This window comes from Vitis riparia, chromosome 3 (genome assembly GCF_004353265.1).
Source record: "Vitis riparia cultivar Riparia Gloire de Montpellier isolate 1030 chromosome 3, EGFV_Vit.rip_1.0, whole genome shotgun sequence".
Classification (NCBI taxonomy): Eukaryota; Viridiplantae; Streptophyta; class Magnoliopsida; order Vitales; family Vitaceae; genus Vitis; species Vitis riparia.
Window position 1 is genome coordinate 5,411,296 of NC_048433.1, and position 15,923 is coordinate 5,427,218.

Sequence of the window (15,923 nt, forward strand, 5' to 3'; positions counted from 1 at the left end):
TAAAATTTATTTACTTAGTGAGAAAATTAGGAAAATATAGTTATGTGGATAAGAGAAACAGTAAAGTTACTACTCATATGTATTAGTTTTTGTCTATTATTTTTTATAATAGTTATATATTTTTTGAGTTTCAAATTATTTCTAAAAATGATTAAATTCATTAATAAATACAATATAAAGTCTTTCTTGTTTTGATATTCATTTCTCTAGTAAAAAATATAAAATAAAAATGGTTTATGCAAAATAAAAACAATAAAATCATTCTAAACAAAATTTTGTCCATAATTTTTTTATATTTAATGATCAATATTTGAATTTTACATTATTTTTCAAAATTGCTAGGCTTGTTAGAGAATCCAATATACTAATTTTTGTTTAATTTGAAGCTTATTTACTTAGTGAAAAAATTCATAAAATTATGATTATACATATATATATATATATATATATATATATAAGTAAAGTAATTCAAAATGAAGGTTTGTGACTTTTTAATGTAATTTGACCATTTTTTAAGTTTCATGACTTTCTAATACTAATTGATTCCATTTTTAAATTTTAAATTTTTTTTAAAAATTAATAATTATTGTGTATTAAGAGTTGCTTGATTTGGAATGCATTTGCTTAATATATATATAATATTGGTACGGGGTTGTGGAGAGAAAATGAAAAAAAAGAAACATATCCTGTTCTACTTTATTTACTTTCGTTTTATTTTTCTATATTTTTCTTTTTGTTTTTATAACCTATTTGTTTTCTAGAATCAATTCTTTTTTTCACTTTGTTTTTAAAAACTATTACTAAAAAACAACAATCAAATAGTGCAATAATTTTTTTTTAAAAATAAAATATTATTTTTAAATCACATGATCAGACAAGATTTTATCATTTAGCTAAAAAAAATGAAATAAAAAATCATTTTAAACTAAATGGAGAGTTTTTTTTTTTATTTAAATGAAAATAAATATTATTTTAAACTAATGGTATTGGAATTGTTATTTTTTTCTTTTTCATTCTCATTTCCCTTATTAGTCACATTAAATGTAAACAAATAATCATTTAACCATGAGTTCTTATTTATATCCAAATACAAAAATTTGAATAATCAAATTTATTCTTATTCCAAATAAAATTAAAATAAAATATTCATTACCATAATCCTAAAATCGTGTGCCTGCTACTATCCTAGAAGGTTTTAAGTATCATGAATATACAATTCCTGCATCAACATTAGTACTGGTCCAAGGAACTCCTTAGCAGATTATTTATGCCTTAAAGGCTACATTTCAAGGCGAACGTGCCACGAATATATCAATATCTGGACATGTATATTCCAACCCAGACAATCAATCTCTTCTTTTGTGATGTTACACAGTGATATGGTCAAAGATCCAAGAACTGATAATCCAAGTTGCCGGCGAAAAACTAAATCCCACCTGATCCTGCTCTTTTGTCAAGATTGATATGATTGGTCTGTCCAGAACAATGTTTTATTAGGATTCCAATGGACATAACACTACAAAATTTCTAGCCGGCCACTATAGCAGGAATTTTCCAAATACAAAGCTGTTTGCTGGCCAACAAAGCTGTAACTTAGATCGCATCGGTTCTTGCATTGGCCAAAACTCCAAATACTAAGTTCTTTTGAACTCTTTCATGGATGAAATTAAGCATTATTAGCTGGGTAAAGCTTCAATAGATTCAAGCTCACCTATATAAGTCCTTGTTGTCCAACTATCTCTTGACCCATTTCAGCCTCCAAGAATGGAATGCATTCCCTTAAAGCTTCCCTTCCTCTTTCTTGCTCTCTCAATTGCTATCTCAACCTCCGTGGCAGAAGATCTGGGAACCTATATAATCCACATGGATAAATCAGCCATGCCAATTCCCTTCTCCAGTCATCATGACTGGTACTTATCAACCCTCTCATCCTTCTACTCACCAGATGGTATTCTCCCAACCCATCTCTACACCTATAACCATGTGTTGGATGGTTTCAGTGCAGTGCTGTCCCGTGCACACCTTGATCAACTGGAGAAGATGGCAGGTCACTTGGCAACATACCCAGATAGCTTTGGAAAACTACACACCACACACACCCCAAAGTTTCTTGGTCTGGAGAAAAAAGTTGGGTCCTGGCCGAAAGGTAAGTTCGGTGAAGACATGATTATTGGTATACTTGACAGTGGAATTTGGCCAGAGAGTGAGAGTTTCAAGGATAAGGGAATGGCTCCGGTGCCAGATAGATGGAGAGGTGCCTGTGAATCTGGGGTGGAATTTAACTCTTCTTATTGTAACCGAAAACTAATTGGAGCACGGTCTTTCAGTAAAGGGATGAAGCAACGAGGCTTGAATATATCCTTGCCTGATGATTACGATTCTCCCAGGGATTTCCTTGGACACGGGACTCACACATCGTCAACCGCAGCTGGGAGTCCAGTGAGAGATGCCAATTATTTTGGCTATGCAAAAGGAACGGCTACTGGCGTTGCACCCAAGGCTAGGCTTGCCATGTACAAAGTTTTTTTCTTCAGTGACAGCAATGATCCGGAAGCGGCTGCCTCAGACACATTAGCCGGAATGGACCAAGCCATCGCAGACGGTGTCGATCTTATGTCTCTATCACTGGGATTCTTCGAGACAACTTTTGACGAAAACCCAATTGCAGTGGGAGCTTTTGCAGCCATGGAGAAAGGGATTTTTGTGTCTTGTTCAGCTGGGAACGCTGGTCCTCATGGTTACACTATCTTCAATGGAGCTCCTTGGATTACAACCATTGGTGCAGGGACTATTGATCGAGATTATGCCGCTGATGTGACACTAGGCAATGGCATCTTAAGAGTCAGAGGAAAATCTGTCTACCCAGAAGACGTGTTCATCTCTAACGTTCCTCTCTACTTTGGCCATGGAAATGCAAGCAAGGAAACCTGCGACTACAATGCTCTAGAGCCCCAAGAAGTTGCAGGCAAGATTGTGTTCTGTGACTTTCCAGGAGGCTATCAGCAGGATGAAATAGAGAGAGTAGGAGCTGCAGGAGCCATCTTCAGTACAGACTCACAAATTTTTCTCGGGCCGAGATATTTTTATATACCATTCGTGGCTGTAAGCCATAAAGATGGAGATTTGGTGAAGGACTACATAATCAAATCAGAGAATCCTGTAGTTGATATTAAGTTCCAAATAACAGTATTGGGTGCTAAACCAGCTCCTATGGTGGCTTGGTTCTCTTCACGAGGTCCTAGTCGTAGGGCTCCAATGATATTGAAGCCTGATATATTGGCTCCTGGGGTGGATATCTTAGCTGCATGGGCACCCAACAGAGGAATTACACCAATAGGGGACGATTACCTACTCACCGATTACACTCTCTTGTCTGGAACCTCTATGGCCTCTCCCCATGCAGTTGGGGTAGCTGCACTGCTGAAATCAGCACACCCAGATTGGAGCCCAGCTGCCGTTCGCTCGGCAATGATGACAACAGCATACCTGCTTGATAACACTCAAGGACCAATCATGGATATGACCACTGGAGTTGCAGGGACTCCTCTCGATTTTGGAGCAGGGCACATAAACCCCAACATGGCCATGGATCCTGGTCTAGTTTATGATATAGAGGCCCAAGACTATATCAATTTCCTGTGTGGATTGAACTACACCAGCAAACAGATTAAGATCATCACCAGGAGATCAAAGTTCAGCTGTGATCAAGCCAATCTAGACCTAAATTACCCTTCATTTATGGTCCTCCTCAACAATACTAACACTACAAGCTACACCTTCAAGAGGGTGTTGACAAATGTAGAGAATACCCATACCGTTTATCATGCCAGTGTGAAGCAACCGTCAGGGATGAAAGTTTCTGTGCAGCCCTCTATAGTTTCATTTGCTGGTAAATACAGCAAGGCTGAATTCAACATGACGGTAGAGATCAATCTGGGAGATGCCAAACCGCAGAGTGATTATATTGGGAATTTCGGGTATCTAACATGGTGGGAGGTTAATGGGACGCATGTTGTGAGAAGTCCTATTGTCTCCGCTATTGCACCTTATATAAGGTGAATATGAACCGTTATCATCAATCAGCAGAGATTAGTTACATGCCAAATCATTCATGACCTCATGAGCTGATACTTGCTTGTGACCCAGCTGGTGGAATCCCTGGACCTGGGTCAGCATTCTGATTGCCAATATGTATTTGTAGTAGATGAGTTGTTCAGGAATATCTTATTTATTATAAAAGAGGTCTTCTTTTCTTTTGTTAACATGAGATAAAAGGGAATAAGGTAGAGAATAGTCAAAAGCAAGAACCTTTCAATAGGTGGCAGCAAATTTATATGGCGACAGAGATGCATATCCAACCCACAAGCCTCATCATCTTGGCTGCTTAAAAGTCCATATTTTGATAAGCAATGAGCATTTCAGTTTTAAATAAAAGAATTAATTTTCTTATTGGTGGATGGAGAAGTTATAGGACTTTTCATCACATGCCACGAGTTAATCTCATACAAGCTAAGAAATGCCATCAGATCCCCAAGTAATTGAATGTCAGGAGGGTGTCCTCCTCTTGCTGGTGTTCCTGCTGAGTAACAGAGGAATTTCACTAGGCCTCTTTGTGTTTCAGAGATGAAGCCGTAGAGGAGAAGGGGCACTGGAAGTTTGTGAACCACCAAAACTCGAAGGCCTCTTGTGAAGAGCACTTGGTGAGAAGCCTCTTTATCCTCCATGGGTTGTGGAATGAGGGACACGAACGGGAAGGGAATTCAAGAAGAAAACATAGGTAACGCCAGTGATTTTGGGTCCTCAGATGACGGGAGGAGGGAAGAGAAGCCAGACCCATCAGCTGCTAGCTAGATGTAAAATTAGTGATCAAAATATTCAATAGTTCAAGCAGGGTTTCAAGACCTCCCATGCAGAGAGGTATTCTTGTGGGTTGTCTTACAGGCTAAGGTAAAAAGAAACCACTGTGATATTATAGGTTTAGTATGGAGGAGTAGAGGGGCCATTTGACAAGGTCTGTCGTGATCTTGTATGATGAACCAAAAGGTATGAGGAATTTTCCAACAATAATGGCAATGTTACTTGTCAAATTTGTTGGAAAATTCAATCACTTTTTCATTGATTGCTAGCACATGTTTTAATATTCATTTCAGTCTGAAGATTTTCATCAGGCCCTAGCCCCTCTTGTCCTTGCTGACTCAAACGACCGCTCCTTTTATGCTGATTTTGGAGCCGTGCCTCATATGACAAATGACACCGGTAAATTATCCCATATCGAACCATATAATAGTACTGATGTTACTACAAATGAGGATTTTGTTGTTAAGGATCACAATTAAAGGAAAATAGCAAAGGGGCACAAAAAAGGGGCAGTTCTATGTCTTAAATGAAATTTGTCAAAGATACTATCTCTCTTAAAAGAGAAGAAAATTCTTAATAATACTTGATAGATGACTAGACCTACTATATATGTATTAGTCATCAAATGGGAAATTGCTTTAAATTACCTTTTAATCGTTTAAATAAAATATTGAAATATTCTTTTGAACATAACGTGTGGCTCTTCTTGTCAAGTAAAGTGGTTTTTAGTAGTTAACAGGTTGTTTGTTGTAACTAATTAGAAAGTTGTTAGTAACTGATCTTTAAATTCTTGTATATAAGAAACAAAGTACCCATCAGTGGTAGGAATGGCAACGAGGCGGGTTTGGGACGAGTCATTCCCATCCCATTCCCGCACCCGATTAAACAATCATTTCCTATTCCCGGCTCAAACCCGTTTCAGGGCAGGTTGATTGTTCCCATCCCCGTTAACAAAAAAATTAATAATCCCATCCCCGCCCCATCCTGAATGCCATTGAGCCCTAATCCTAACTGGTGATGAACAAACCTCATACCCAAATGCACTTTCCTTTCACTGATTATGATAATATACCAAAAAAATGAAAAAATAATATCAAATTTGAAATTAACACCACAACAATCATTCATTTTAAGCCCATAGTTAGCTTAAATGATTCAAAATTAGTGCAAAACACCAAAAAAAAAAAAAATCTGAACCATTTATGAAAACTGAACCAAACGAGAACAGTCGTGGATGTGAATCCCTCTTCAAGTTGATCTTTGAACCAAGACTTCATCAAATCCACTATGGTTTTCTCGTTCCTTTTGTGTCGTGCTCTCGGACAAAGATTTCAAGGTGATCCTCAATCATCTATGACTAGTTTGATGTTGCGAAAAAGGAGTTTTGGGCTCTGAGGCTAAACTAAGAACAAAATGGAATTGATTTCAGAGTATTTTAGTTGGTGTGAGGGAGGAAAAAAAAGTCGTATTGATCATGGAGATAGGGATTCAAGCGAGGAAGAAGAAGAAGAAGTGGCTGTCGGAATTAGGGCAAATGGAAAGAATGAAGGACCATTGTACCAGAGGAAGAAGAAGAAGGAGCAGCAGCAGCAGCAGCAGCCGTCAGAATTAGGGCAAGAATTAGGGGAAATGGGAAATAATGAAGTATATATATAGGGAGTTTTTTGACATTTTAGTGGTAGTTGAAGGGTAATTCTGTAAATGTATATTCGGGACGGGGCGAGTTGGAACAAAATCCATACCCGTCCCAAACCCGATTCGGGTTTTAAAAATACTCCCATACCCGCCCAATACCCGTTTATTATATTTTAAACCTGTCCCAATAGGGACGGGCCGGGGCGGGTTACCCGATTAGCCCAGAAAATTGCCATCCCTAATCAGTGGGCTGCTAGTCGTAACTCAATTTCAGTTTTCTATCTCTCTGGTTTTCTCTCAAACAGATGCTCTGCACATCTTCTTCTTCTCTTCATATCTCTGAGTTCTTTCTTGGTATCAGAGCCACAAACTAACATCTGCAAATCCCTTTTCCATGGCACTAGAAGGATCAGCTTCTTCCACTGATCATCCTAACTCTAGTTTTACTCATCATACAATGTCATCGTTGAATCAAACATTCACGGTAAGACTCGATCAATCAAATTACTTATTGTGGCGAACTTAGATGCTGAACATCATCATTGCAAATGGCCTTGAAGAGATGATCCATGGAAAGATCCCTGCTCCTTGACGATTTCTTGGTGATTCAGAGAACATAAATCCAGAATACAGTATATGGCAACATTAGAATCGCTTAGTGATGTGTTGGATTTATTCTTCTTTGACAGATGGAGTGAGGGCACAGATTATCGGCCTTGATATTGCATCAGAAATCTGGACTACTCTAGAGAAAATTTTCTCAGCAGCTTCAAAGGCTCGTATCATGCAGCTTTGCTTCCAATTGCAAACAACAAAGAAAGAAGGATTGAGTATGATGGAATATCTACTCAAAATCAAGTTCGTTGTAGATAACCTGCTTGCAATTGGAGAAAAATTACATAACAAAATCGAATTCTCTATTTACTTGCAGGACTTGGAGCAGAGTATAATTCGTTTGTCATTTCAGTTACTTTTGGGCATGAACCATTAAGTCTAGAAGAAATTCACAGCATGCTCTTGACTCATGAAAGTCGATTAGAACAACAACACACAACAGAAGAAACAAATCTCCTGCAAGCAAATATTGCAACAATGAACCTTCAAGGACACAAAAAAAAAAAAAAAAAATCATAAGTCTAGTCAATTCAAGACTCAAAGTAGAGGCAATCCGAATCAACAACAATTTTATCATCAGAATTTTGGCAGAAGCCGTGGGAGAGGCCACTATAACAACAATGGTGGAAATTTTGGACATAGTCTAGGAAGCGGTAGCTTTAATAATCATTCTTACTCATCTGGAAACTTCAATAATGTTTCTGGTGGCAGCAATGGAAAACCACAATGCCAAGTATGTGGTAAATATGGTCACATTGCAATTAATTGCTATCATAGATTTGATCAAACTTATCAACCATCAATGAACAATCATCTTGTTGCAATGGTTGCAACTTCGTCCACTGTTGGAGATGGAAGTTGGTACATGGATACCGGAGCTACGCATCACCTAACTCCAAATCTCAACAATTTGAATTCACATACTCCTTTTGCTGGTTTAGACAAAGTCATCGTTAGAAATGGTAATCGTTTAAATATCTCAAATATTGGACACTCCACTATTTCTTCAGCTTTTTTGTCTTTAAATCAAAAGAATATTTTACATGTTCCACAACTTAAAACCAATCTGATAAGTGTGAATAGGTTGTGTACTAACAATAATATTACTGTGGAATTCTTTACTAATGGATTTGTGGTGAAGAATCAAGCTTCGAAGAAGGCTCTTCTCCAAGGCAACCTTAACTATGGCTTATACAAATTGTCATCTTAAGCACTTAGTAGAAGATATCAAGATCCTAATGGTAATAAACTTGCTGGAAGAACAAGCTTGACAACTGAGGTCCCATGTATGTCATCTGCATTACAACTTCCCAATAAGGCAGTTCCATGGCATTTTAGGTTAGACCATCCTGCACGTAAAATAGTCAATAAAGTTTTGAGTGCTTGTAGCTTGCCCCCAGAACATTGGACAAGTGTTTGTGAACCTTGTCAAATGGCAAAGAGCCATCACTTAGCTTTTACTTTGTTTGAATCTAGAGTCTCTCAGCCTTTTGCTCTTGTACATTATGATCTATGGGGTCCTACCCCTATTGTTGGTGCTAATGGTGCAAGATAATTTGTACTCTTTGTGGATGACCATACAAGATTTTCTTGGTTGTATCTACTAGCTTCTAAAGATCAAGCTATCTCTGCCTTTTTGCAATTTAAAGTGATGATTGAGACTCAATTTGATACTAAAGTTAGAGTGCTTCAAACTAATTGGGGAGGAGAGTTTCAAGCCTTTACTAATACTTTGTGTAAGTTTAGGATTCTACATAGAGTATCTTGTTCGTCTACTTCTCAACAAAATGGTCGTGTGGAGAGAAAACGTAGACATATGATTGAAGTAGGTCTTTCCTTGCTTGCTCATGCTTTCATTCCACTTAAATATTGATCTTTTGCCTTCCAATCTGCTTTATATTTGATTAATAGGCTTCCTTCCTCTGTGCTGAACTTTTCTTCTCCACATAAAACTCTTTACCATTGTCTACCAAATTATTCTTTTCTTTGTGTCTATGGTTGCACTTGTTATCCTTTTCTATGCCCTTTTAATCACCATAAATTTGCATATTGATCAGTTAAATGCACCTTTATTAGCTATAGTTCTAAGCATAAAGGATATCTCTGTTTAAACATGTCCACTGGAAAAATACATATATCACGACATGTTATTTTTGATGAACTAGATTTCCCGTTTGCTAAGTCTTCTACAGTTCAGCCTCCCTGTTTTGTTTCCCCCTCTCATTGTGCCATTCCCTTAGCTGTACCAACCACTCCAATATCTTCCCTTTTGTCTTCTTCATCCGGTCCACTTTCAGAGTTGGTTTCAGTCTCTGATGCTAGTGTGTCAATTTCCTCTTCTGAGGTTGCACCTATTCCAACAGCTCAACCTCATTCCTCTCGTGTTCCTTCTTCTTGTCATCCCATGACAACGCGTGCCAAAAATGGCATTTTCAAACCCAAGATATTTCTATCCCCTACTGAGACTATTTTTTCTCCACCTTCTGAACCGAATTCCTTCAAGGAAGCTACTAAAGTTCCTGAATGGCAACAAGCTATGCATCTTGAATTTGAAGCTCTTATGAACAATAAAACATGGGTCTTGGTTCCTCATCTGTCTAATCAGAATATCATTGGATGTTGCTGGGTTTATAAATTGAAATCAAACTCTAAGTTTTGATTACTTTGAAACCTTCAATCCCGTGGTTAAACCTACTACTATTTGTGTGGTTCTCTCTTTGGCATTAAGTAAAAATTGGTCTATCAGACAACTTGATGTTCATAATGCTTTTCTTAATGATGATTTATCTAAGCAAGTTTTTATAACGCAACCACCAGGTTTTGTGGATCCTTCTAAGCCCCACTTTGTTTGTAAATTTACCAAGGCATTTTATGGTTTGAAGCAAGCTCCACAAGCTTGGTTCACCAAACTCAGCTCCACCTAAGTTAAATGGGGTTTTTCCATTTCTCAAGCAGATACATCAATGTTTGTTTATTGTAACAATTCTGCCCTGCTTGTTGTCTTGGTTTATGTCGATGATATTATTGTCACTGGCTCAAGTTCCTTGCTCATTGAACAACTTATATCCTCCTTAAACTCTTGCTTTGCTCTCAAGGATCTTGGTCTTCTCAACTTCTTCATTGGAATAGAGGTATTCAATTATGGATCTTCTTTGCATTTAAGTTAAGCTAGATATATATGTGATCTTCTTCAGCATGCTGGTTTGTCTGAATCAAAGCCCATGACTTCCCCAATGGTTGTTGGTCATGTTCTCTCCATAGCTGATGGTACCAGATTAGAAGATCCCACCTTGTATCGGAGTCTTGTGGGTGCCCTACAGTATTGCACAATTACTAAACCAGACATTGCTTATACTATTAATAAGTTTTTCCAATTTATGCATGCTCCAACCTCTACTCATCTTCAAGCCGTGAAGCGTGTTCTTCGTTATCTCAAAGGTTCATTGTTTTATGGGCTTTCTTTGTAACCATCTTCCTCCCTTGATCTTATTGCCTATACAGATGCGGATGGGGCATCTTGCCCTGATGATAGACGTAGCACCAATGGCTACTGTATATTTTTTAGAGGCAATTTGATCTCTTGGTCAGCTTCTAAACGAAAGGTGGTTTCTCGCTCTAGTATTGAATCCGAATATAGGGGCTTGGCTAATGCAGCAGTTGAACTCACTTGGATCCAGGCTCTACTTAAAGAACTCTTTGTTCCCCTGTTTCAGCCACCTGTTCTTTTTTTGTGATAATCTCAGCACTACTTATTTAGTTGCAAATCTTGTCCTTCATTCTCGGGCTAAACATGTGGAAATTGATTATCATTTTGTTCGTGAACGAGTCTTGCAGAAAACTCTTAATGTTCGATTTCTTCCATCTGAAGACCAGGTTGCTGATATCTTGACCAAAGCTCTCTCCACTCAACGTTTCCTCCATCTTCGAAGCAAGCTCACAGTTCTTTCTCGCCCTATGTGCTTGAGGGGGATGTCAAGTAAAGTGGTTTTTAGTAGTTAACAAGCTGTTATTTAAGTAGTTAATAGGCTGTTTGTTGTAACTAATTAGAAAGTTGTTAGTAACTGATCTTTAAATTCCTATATATAAGAAACAGAGTACCCATCAGTGGGCTGCTGGTCGTAACTCAATTTCAGTTTTCCATCTCTCTGGTTTTCTCTCAAACAGATGCTCTGCACATCTTCTTCTTCTCTTCATATCTCTAAGTTCTTTCTCTTCTAACCATCTACATTTTTTTCAAGGAGTCAAGTGTGGTTTCATTAGTGGCCTCCACTTGTGCATTGCTCTAAGAGAACCTTGAAATTAACTATGGTTTAGTGGTTGGCTTAGTATCGCAACCCACCAAGAAGATGTCCAGAGAGTGCAAACAAACTGGATAGCTGGCCCAATTCAGGCGTGCGACAGCCCCTCTCTTGCCTTGGAGGGCTAAAAATGAGCACTCGTACGTGGCCTAGACAGGCAAGTAGAGCCAAGCGGCCTGGGCAGTTAAAAAGACATCAACTCTTTCTCAGAAATATGGCCTGTGTGGGCCAGGGGGCACGGGTCAGGCGAACCCTGGCCCAAAGGTGACCAGGCTGCCCCACTCCTCCAAATCAGAAGGCTAGCCGCCTGTGTTATATCTATGGTCATGTTTGTATTTGCTTGGCTTAGAATAATAAGGTGGGTGTGGTAGATCAAACCAACTGAAAAGAGATGGAAGAAAAAACAGTGTATATGTGGGTGGCCTCTGCATATTTCCAAACATGAACCATTTTGATTTTCACTTTAAAAATGGGTAAGTTTAGTAAACTCGACATTCATGGTATGATCCAACAAGTTTAAACTAATTTAACTAAAGCTCAAGTCCTATCCCAGTATGACTTGATCGAGATGTATATGCTCGTCTAATGGGATTCCAAATATGCAAATTTCTCTTTCTTTGAAACCTTCCCTTCTCTTCCTCAAGAGCTAGCTGCCCATTAACTAGGCATTTGGTATATATGGTCTACAATTACAAAATATTCAGTTTTCATAATTCAGTTCACTCATCCCTTGCAACATGCTACCCATACTGTCCTCAACATGGTATGTCGTCCCACATGTCATAGACACTCATAGGTGCAAGATGTCAACTTAACAGGCCTCAGTCCCGTATCAACATAATCAATGTGCTAACGCAATCCACTTCATAAAGTGTGACATTGGACGCAAATTAAACCTCCATCTATAATTCCTGCTGCAATATAGTGATGTGCGTAAGAATAGTGATGTGACCCAGTCTAGATAGTACCTTTTGCGAAACCGTAGCGGTGCTCGACGGTTTATATTAGCACAGCAATAACCATAGCTATACAAAATTGTTTGCCCGCTAAAGTGCAGCAATATGTTTCCACGTACTAGAAGATCATAACTAGAACAAAATTTCTTGCCGGCCTAAATAATTGAAACTTTGTTTGCATCGAATTTTGTTTTGACCAAGCCTGTAACCACTCCGATGTTGTTTTTCCCTGTTGGTTTTTCATGGATGGTAATTAGCTCCTTCAGCGGGTATGAACTTCCACTGCATTTGAACTGACCTATATAAGTTGTTCTTGTACTAGGTTCCTTACAAACCATGCATTTTCAGCGTCCAACAATGGAATGCTTCACTCCTTTCAGGCTCCTGTATCTCCTCCTCGTTCTCTCAATTGCTATGTCAGCTTCCATGGCAGAAGACCTGGGAACTTACATAATCCACATGGATAAGTCAACCATGCCAATGACCTTCTCCAGTCATCATGACTGGTATCTGTCAATGCTATCATCCATGTCATCCTCGGCTGGAGTGCATCCAACCCATCTCTACACATACAACCATGTTTTGGACGGCTTCAGTGCTGTGCTGTCCCGGGAACATCTTGATCAGCTGGAGAAGATGCCGGGGTTCTTGGCAATCCATGCAGATACCTTTGGGAGATTCCATACCACACGTTCACCAAGATTTCTTGGACTAGATAAAAATGCTGCAGGCTCATGGCCGGAAGGCAAGTTTGGTGAAGACGTGATTATCGGTATAATTGACACTGGAATCTGGCCAGAGAGTGAGAGTTTTAAGGATAAGGGAATGGGTCCGGTGCCAGATAGATGGCGAGGTGCATGTGAATCTGGGGTGGAGTTCAACTCTTCTTGTTGTAACCGAAAACTCATTGGAGCACGCTCTTTTAGTAAAGGGTTGAAGCAGCAAGGCTTGATCATATCAACGCCTGATGATTATGATTCCCCAAGAGATTTCTTTGGACATGGGACTCACACTGCGTCGACGGCAGCTGGGAGTCCAGTGAGAGATGCCAATTACTTTGGCTATGCAAAGGGAACAGCTATTGGCATTGCACCCAAGGCTCGGCTTGCTGCGTACAAAGTGCTTTTTGTCAATGACACGGATACTTCGGCTGCCTCAGACACATTAGCCGGAATGGACCAAGCCATAGCCGACGGTGTTGATCTCATGTCACTGTCTCTGGGATTCGAAGAGACAACCTTCGAACAAAACCCAATTGCAGTGGGAGCCTTTGCAGCCATGGAGAAAGGGATTTTTGTGTCTTGTTCAGCTGGTAACTCTGGCCCTGAGGGCTACACCATGCTCAATGGAGCTCCTTGGATTACAACCATTGGTGCCGGGACTATTGATAGAGATTATGCGGCCGATGTCACATTTGGCGGTGGCATCTTGACCATCCGAGGAAGATCCGTGTACCCGGAAAACGTGTTGGTCTCGAATGTTTCTCTGTACTTCGGCCATGGAAATAGAAGCAAGGAACTATGTGAAGACTTTGCTCTAGACCCAAAAGATGTTGCAGGCAAGATCGTGTTCTGCTACTTCAACCAATCAGGAGGTGTTAGTCAGGTGCTTGAAGTGGATAGAGCAGGAGCAAAAGGAGCCATCATCAGTTCAGACTCGGAGTTTTTTATTTTTCCTAGTTTATTCTTTATCCCATTGGTGGTTGTAACCCCCAAAGATGGAGATTTGGTGAAGGACTACATCATCAAATCAGAGAATCCTGTGGTTGATGTTAAGTTCCTGATAACTGTGTTGGGTAGTAAACCAGCCCCTCAAGTTGCCTGGTTCTCATCTCGAGGGCCGAATAATAGGGCCCCAATGATACTGAAACCTGATGTATTGGCTCCTGGGGTGAATATCTTGGCTGCATGGGCACCCAAGAGATCACTGACACGGGTAGGAGATAACCGCTTGCTCACTGATTACACTCTCCTCTCTGGAACATCTATGTCCTCTCCCCATGCAGTTGGGGTAGCTGCACTGCTGAAATCAGCACACCCAGACTGGAACCCGGCCGCCATTCGGTCAGCATTGATGACCACAGCATACCTGCTCGACAACACCATTGGATCTATCATTGACATGGACACTGGAGTTGCAGCGACTCCTTTGGACTTTGGAGCAGGGCACATCAACCCCAACATGGCCATGGACCCAGGTCTTATTTATGATATAGAGGTCCAAGACTATATCAATTTCCTATGTGGACTGAACTACACTAGCAAACAGATTAAGATCATCAGCAGGAGATCAAAGTTCACCTGCGATCAAGCCAATCTAGACCTAAATTACCCTTCATTCATAGTCCTCCTCAACAATAACACCAACACTACTAGCTACACCTTCAAGAGGGTGTTGACAAACGTGGTGGATTCCCCTTCGGTTTATCGGGCAAGTGTGAAGCAACCATCAGGAATGAAAGTTAACGTACAGCCCTCCATGGTTTCCTTTGCAGGAAAATACAGCAAAGCTGAATTCAACATGACAGTAGAGATCAATCTGGGATATGCTAGACCACAGAGCGAATATATTGGAAATTTTGGATATCTAACCTGGTGGGAGGTTAATGGTACCCATGTGGTGAAAAGTCCTATTGTCTCTGCTTTTGCACTTTAAAATAAGTCGAACATAAAACAAGAAGCAACTAATCAGCATTGGTTAGTATGCTATTTGGTCTAAGTTAGTTATAAGTCATTTGGTCTATTTCATGACCGTGTGAGCTGTATCCTTTGCCTTGTACCCTAGCTGGAGCAACCCCTGGACGTGATTGGGAAGCACTGATTTCCAGTATGTATTTGTAGTTCATAAATTGTTCAGGGATTTTTATTTACTGCAAAACAGTTTCTCTTTTCTTTTCTCCTCTTTAACATCATATAGAAATACCTATAGTGGGAATTTACTGACTGCAAGAATTGATATACAACCTCCATGACAATTTTTTTTCCGCAAAGGGCATTGCTCTTGGGTGGATGATGAGTCAACACCCTCTTGAAGATGTGGCTACCTTTTTTAGTCTTCTTCAAGATTAATGTCAATGGAGGATAGTTAAGGTCCAGACTGGGTGGTTTGCAGGGGAAACCTGATGTCCTTATAAAGCATGAACCGTTTTGTTGTATAGTTCATCAATCCCACGCAAAAAATAGATGTATGCTCGGCTTCTATATCATAGACAAGGCTAGGGTAATGGCATCTTAACCATCGGAGAAAAATCTGTTAATCCAGGAAACCTGTCGATCTCCAAAGTCCCTCTCTACGTTGGCCATGGGAATAGAAGAACCACTTAACAATGTGCCATGGATCCCAACGATGTTGAAGTCAAGATTGTATTATGCGATTTTCCTGGATCAGGAGGAAATGAACTGCAGGGTGAAGTGGGTGAGTAGGAGCTGCAGGAGCCTACTGCCCTGTGCATTCAACATTCCATTTGTCTATGTAAGCCCCAAATTGTTGAAGAACTACATAATCAAATCAGAAAATTCTAGTTGATATTAAGCCCTACGTAACCAGCCCCTGTGATGGCGCC

At 39.7% G+C, this 15,923-nt stretch overlaps 2 protein-coding genes across 2 annotated transcripts; both read left to right on the forward strand.

Moving 5' to 3' along the window:
• The first annotated feature begins 1,764 nt into the window (after positions 1-1,764).
• On the forward strand, positions 1,765-11,106 carry LOC117911637 (subtilisin-like protease SBT3). Its single transcript, XM_034826040.1, has 7 exons — positions 1,765-4,055; positions 4,622-4,700; positions 5,151-5,256; positions 6,287-6,501; positions 10,302-10,545; positions 10,609-10,826; positions 10,942-11,106. The coding sequence occupies exons 1-7, from the start codon at positions 1,765-1,767 to the stop codon at positions 11,104-11,106; spliced, it is 3,318 nt and encodes a 1,105-aa protein (XP_034681931.1).
• A 1,601-nt stretch (positions 11,107-12,707) lies between these two features.
• On the forward strand, positions 12,708-15,226 carry LOC117911708 (subtilisin-like protease SBT1.7). The gene has a single exon (XM_034826105.1). It carries the CDS (start codon positions 12,719-12,721, stop codon positions 15,014-15,016), a length of 2,298 nt encoding a protein of 765 aa, XP_034681996.1. The 5' UTR covers positions 12,708-12,718; the 3' UTR covers positions 15,017-15,226.
• The last annotated feature ends 697 nt before the right edge of the window (positions 15,227-15,923 follow it).

Bases quoted from the DNA above. Each gene is read 5' to 3' on its own strand.
- LOC117911637 (XM_034826040.1), top strand. From the start codon at position 1,765: ATGGAATGCATTCCCTTAAAGCTTCCCTTCCTCTTTCTTGCTCTCTCA. The intron at 10,546-10,608 runs GTTCATTGTTTT...TTGCCTATACAG, and splicing joins TGTTCTTCGTTATCTCAAAG to ATGCGGATGGGGCATCTTGC. The intron at 10,827-10,941 runs GTTCTTTTTTTG...CGAGTCTTGCAG, and splicing joins TTCCCCTGTTTCAGCCACCT to AAAACTCTTAATGTTCGATT.
- LOC117911708 (XM_034826105.1), top strand. From the start codon at position 12,719: ATGGAATGCTTCACTCCTTTCAGGCTCCTGTATCTCCTCCTCGTTCTC.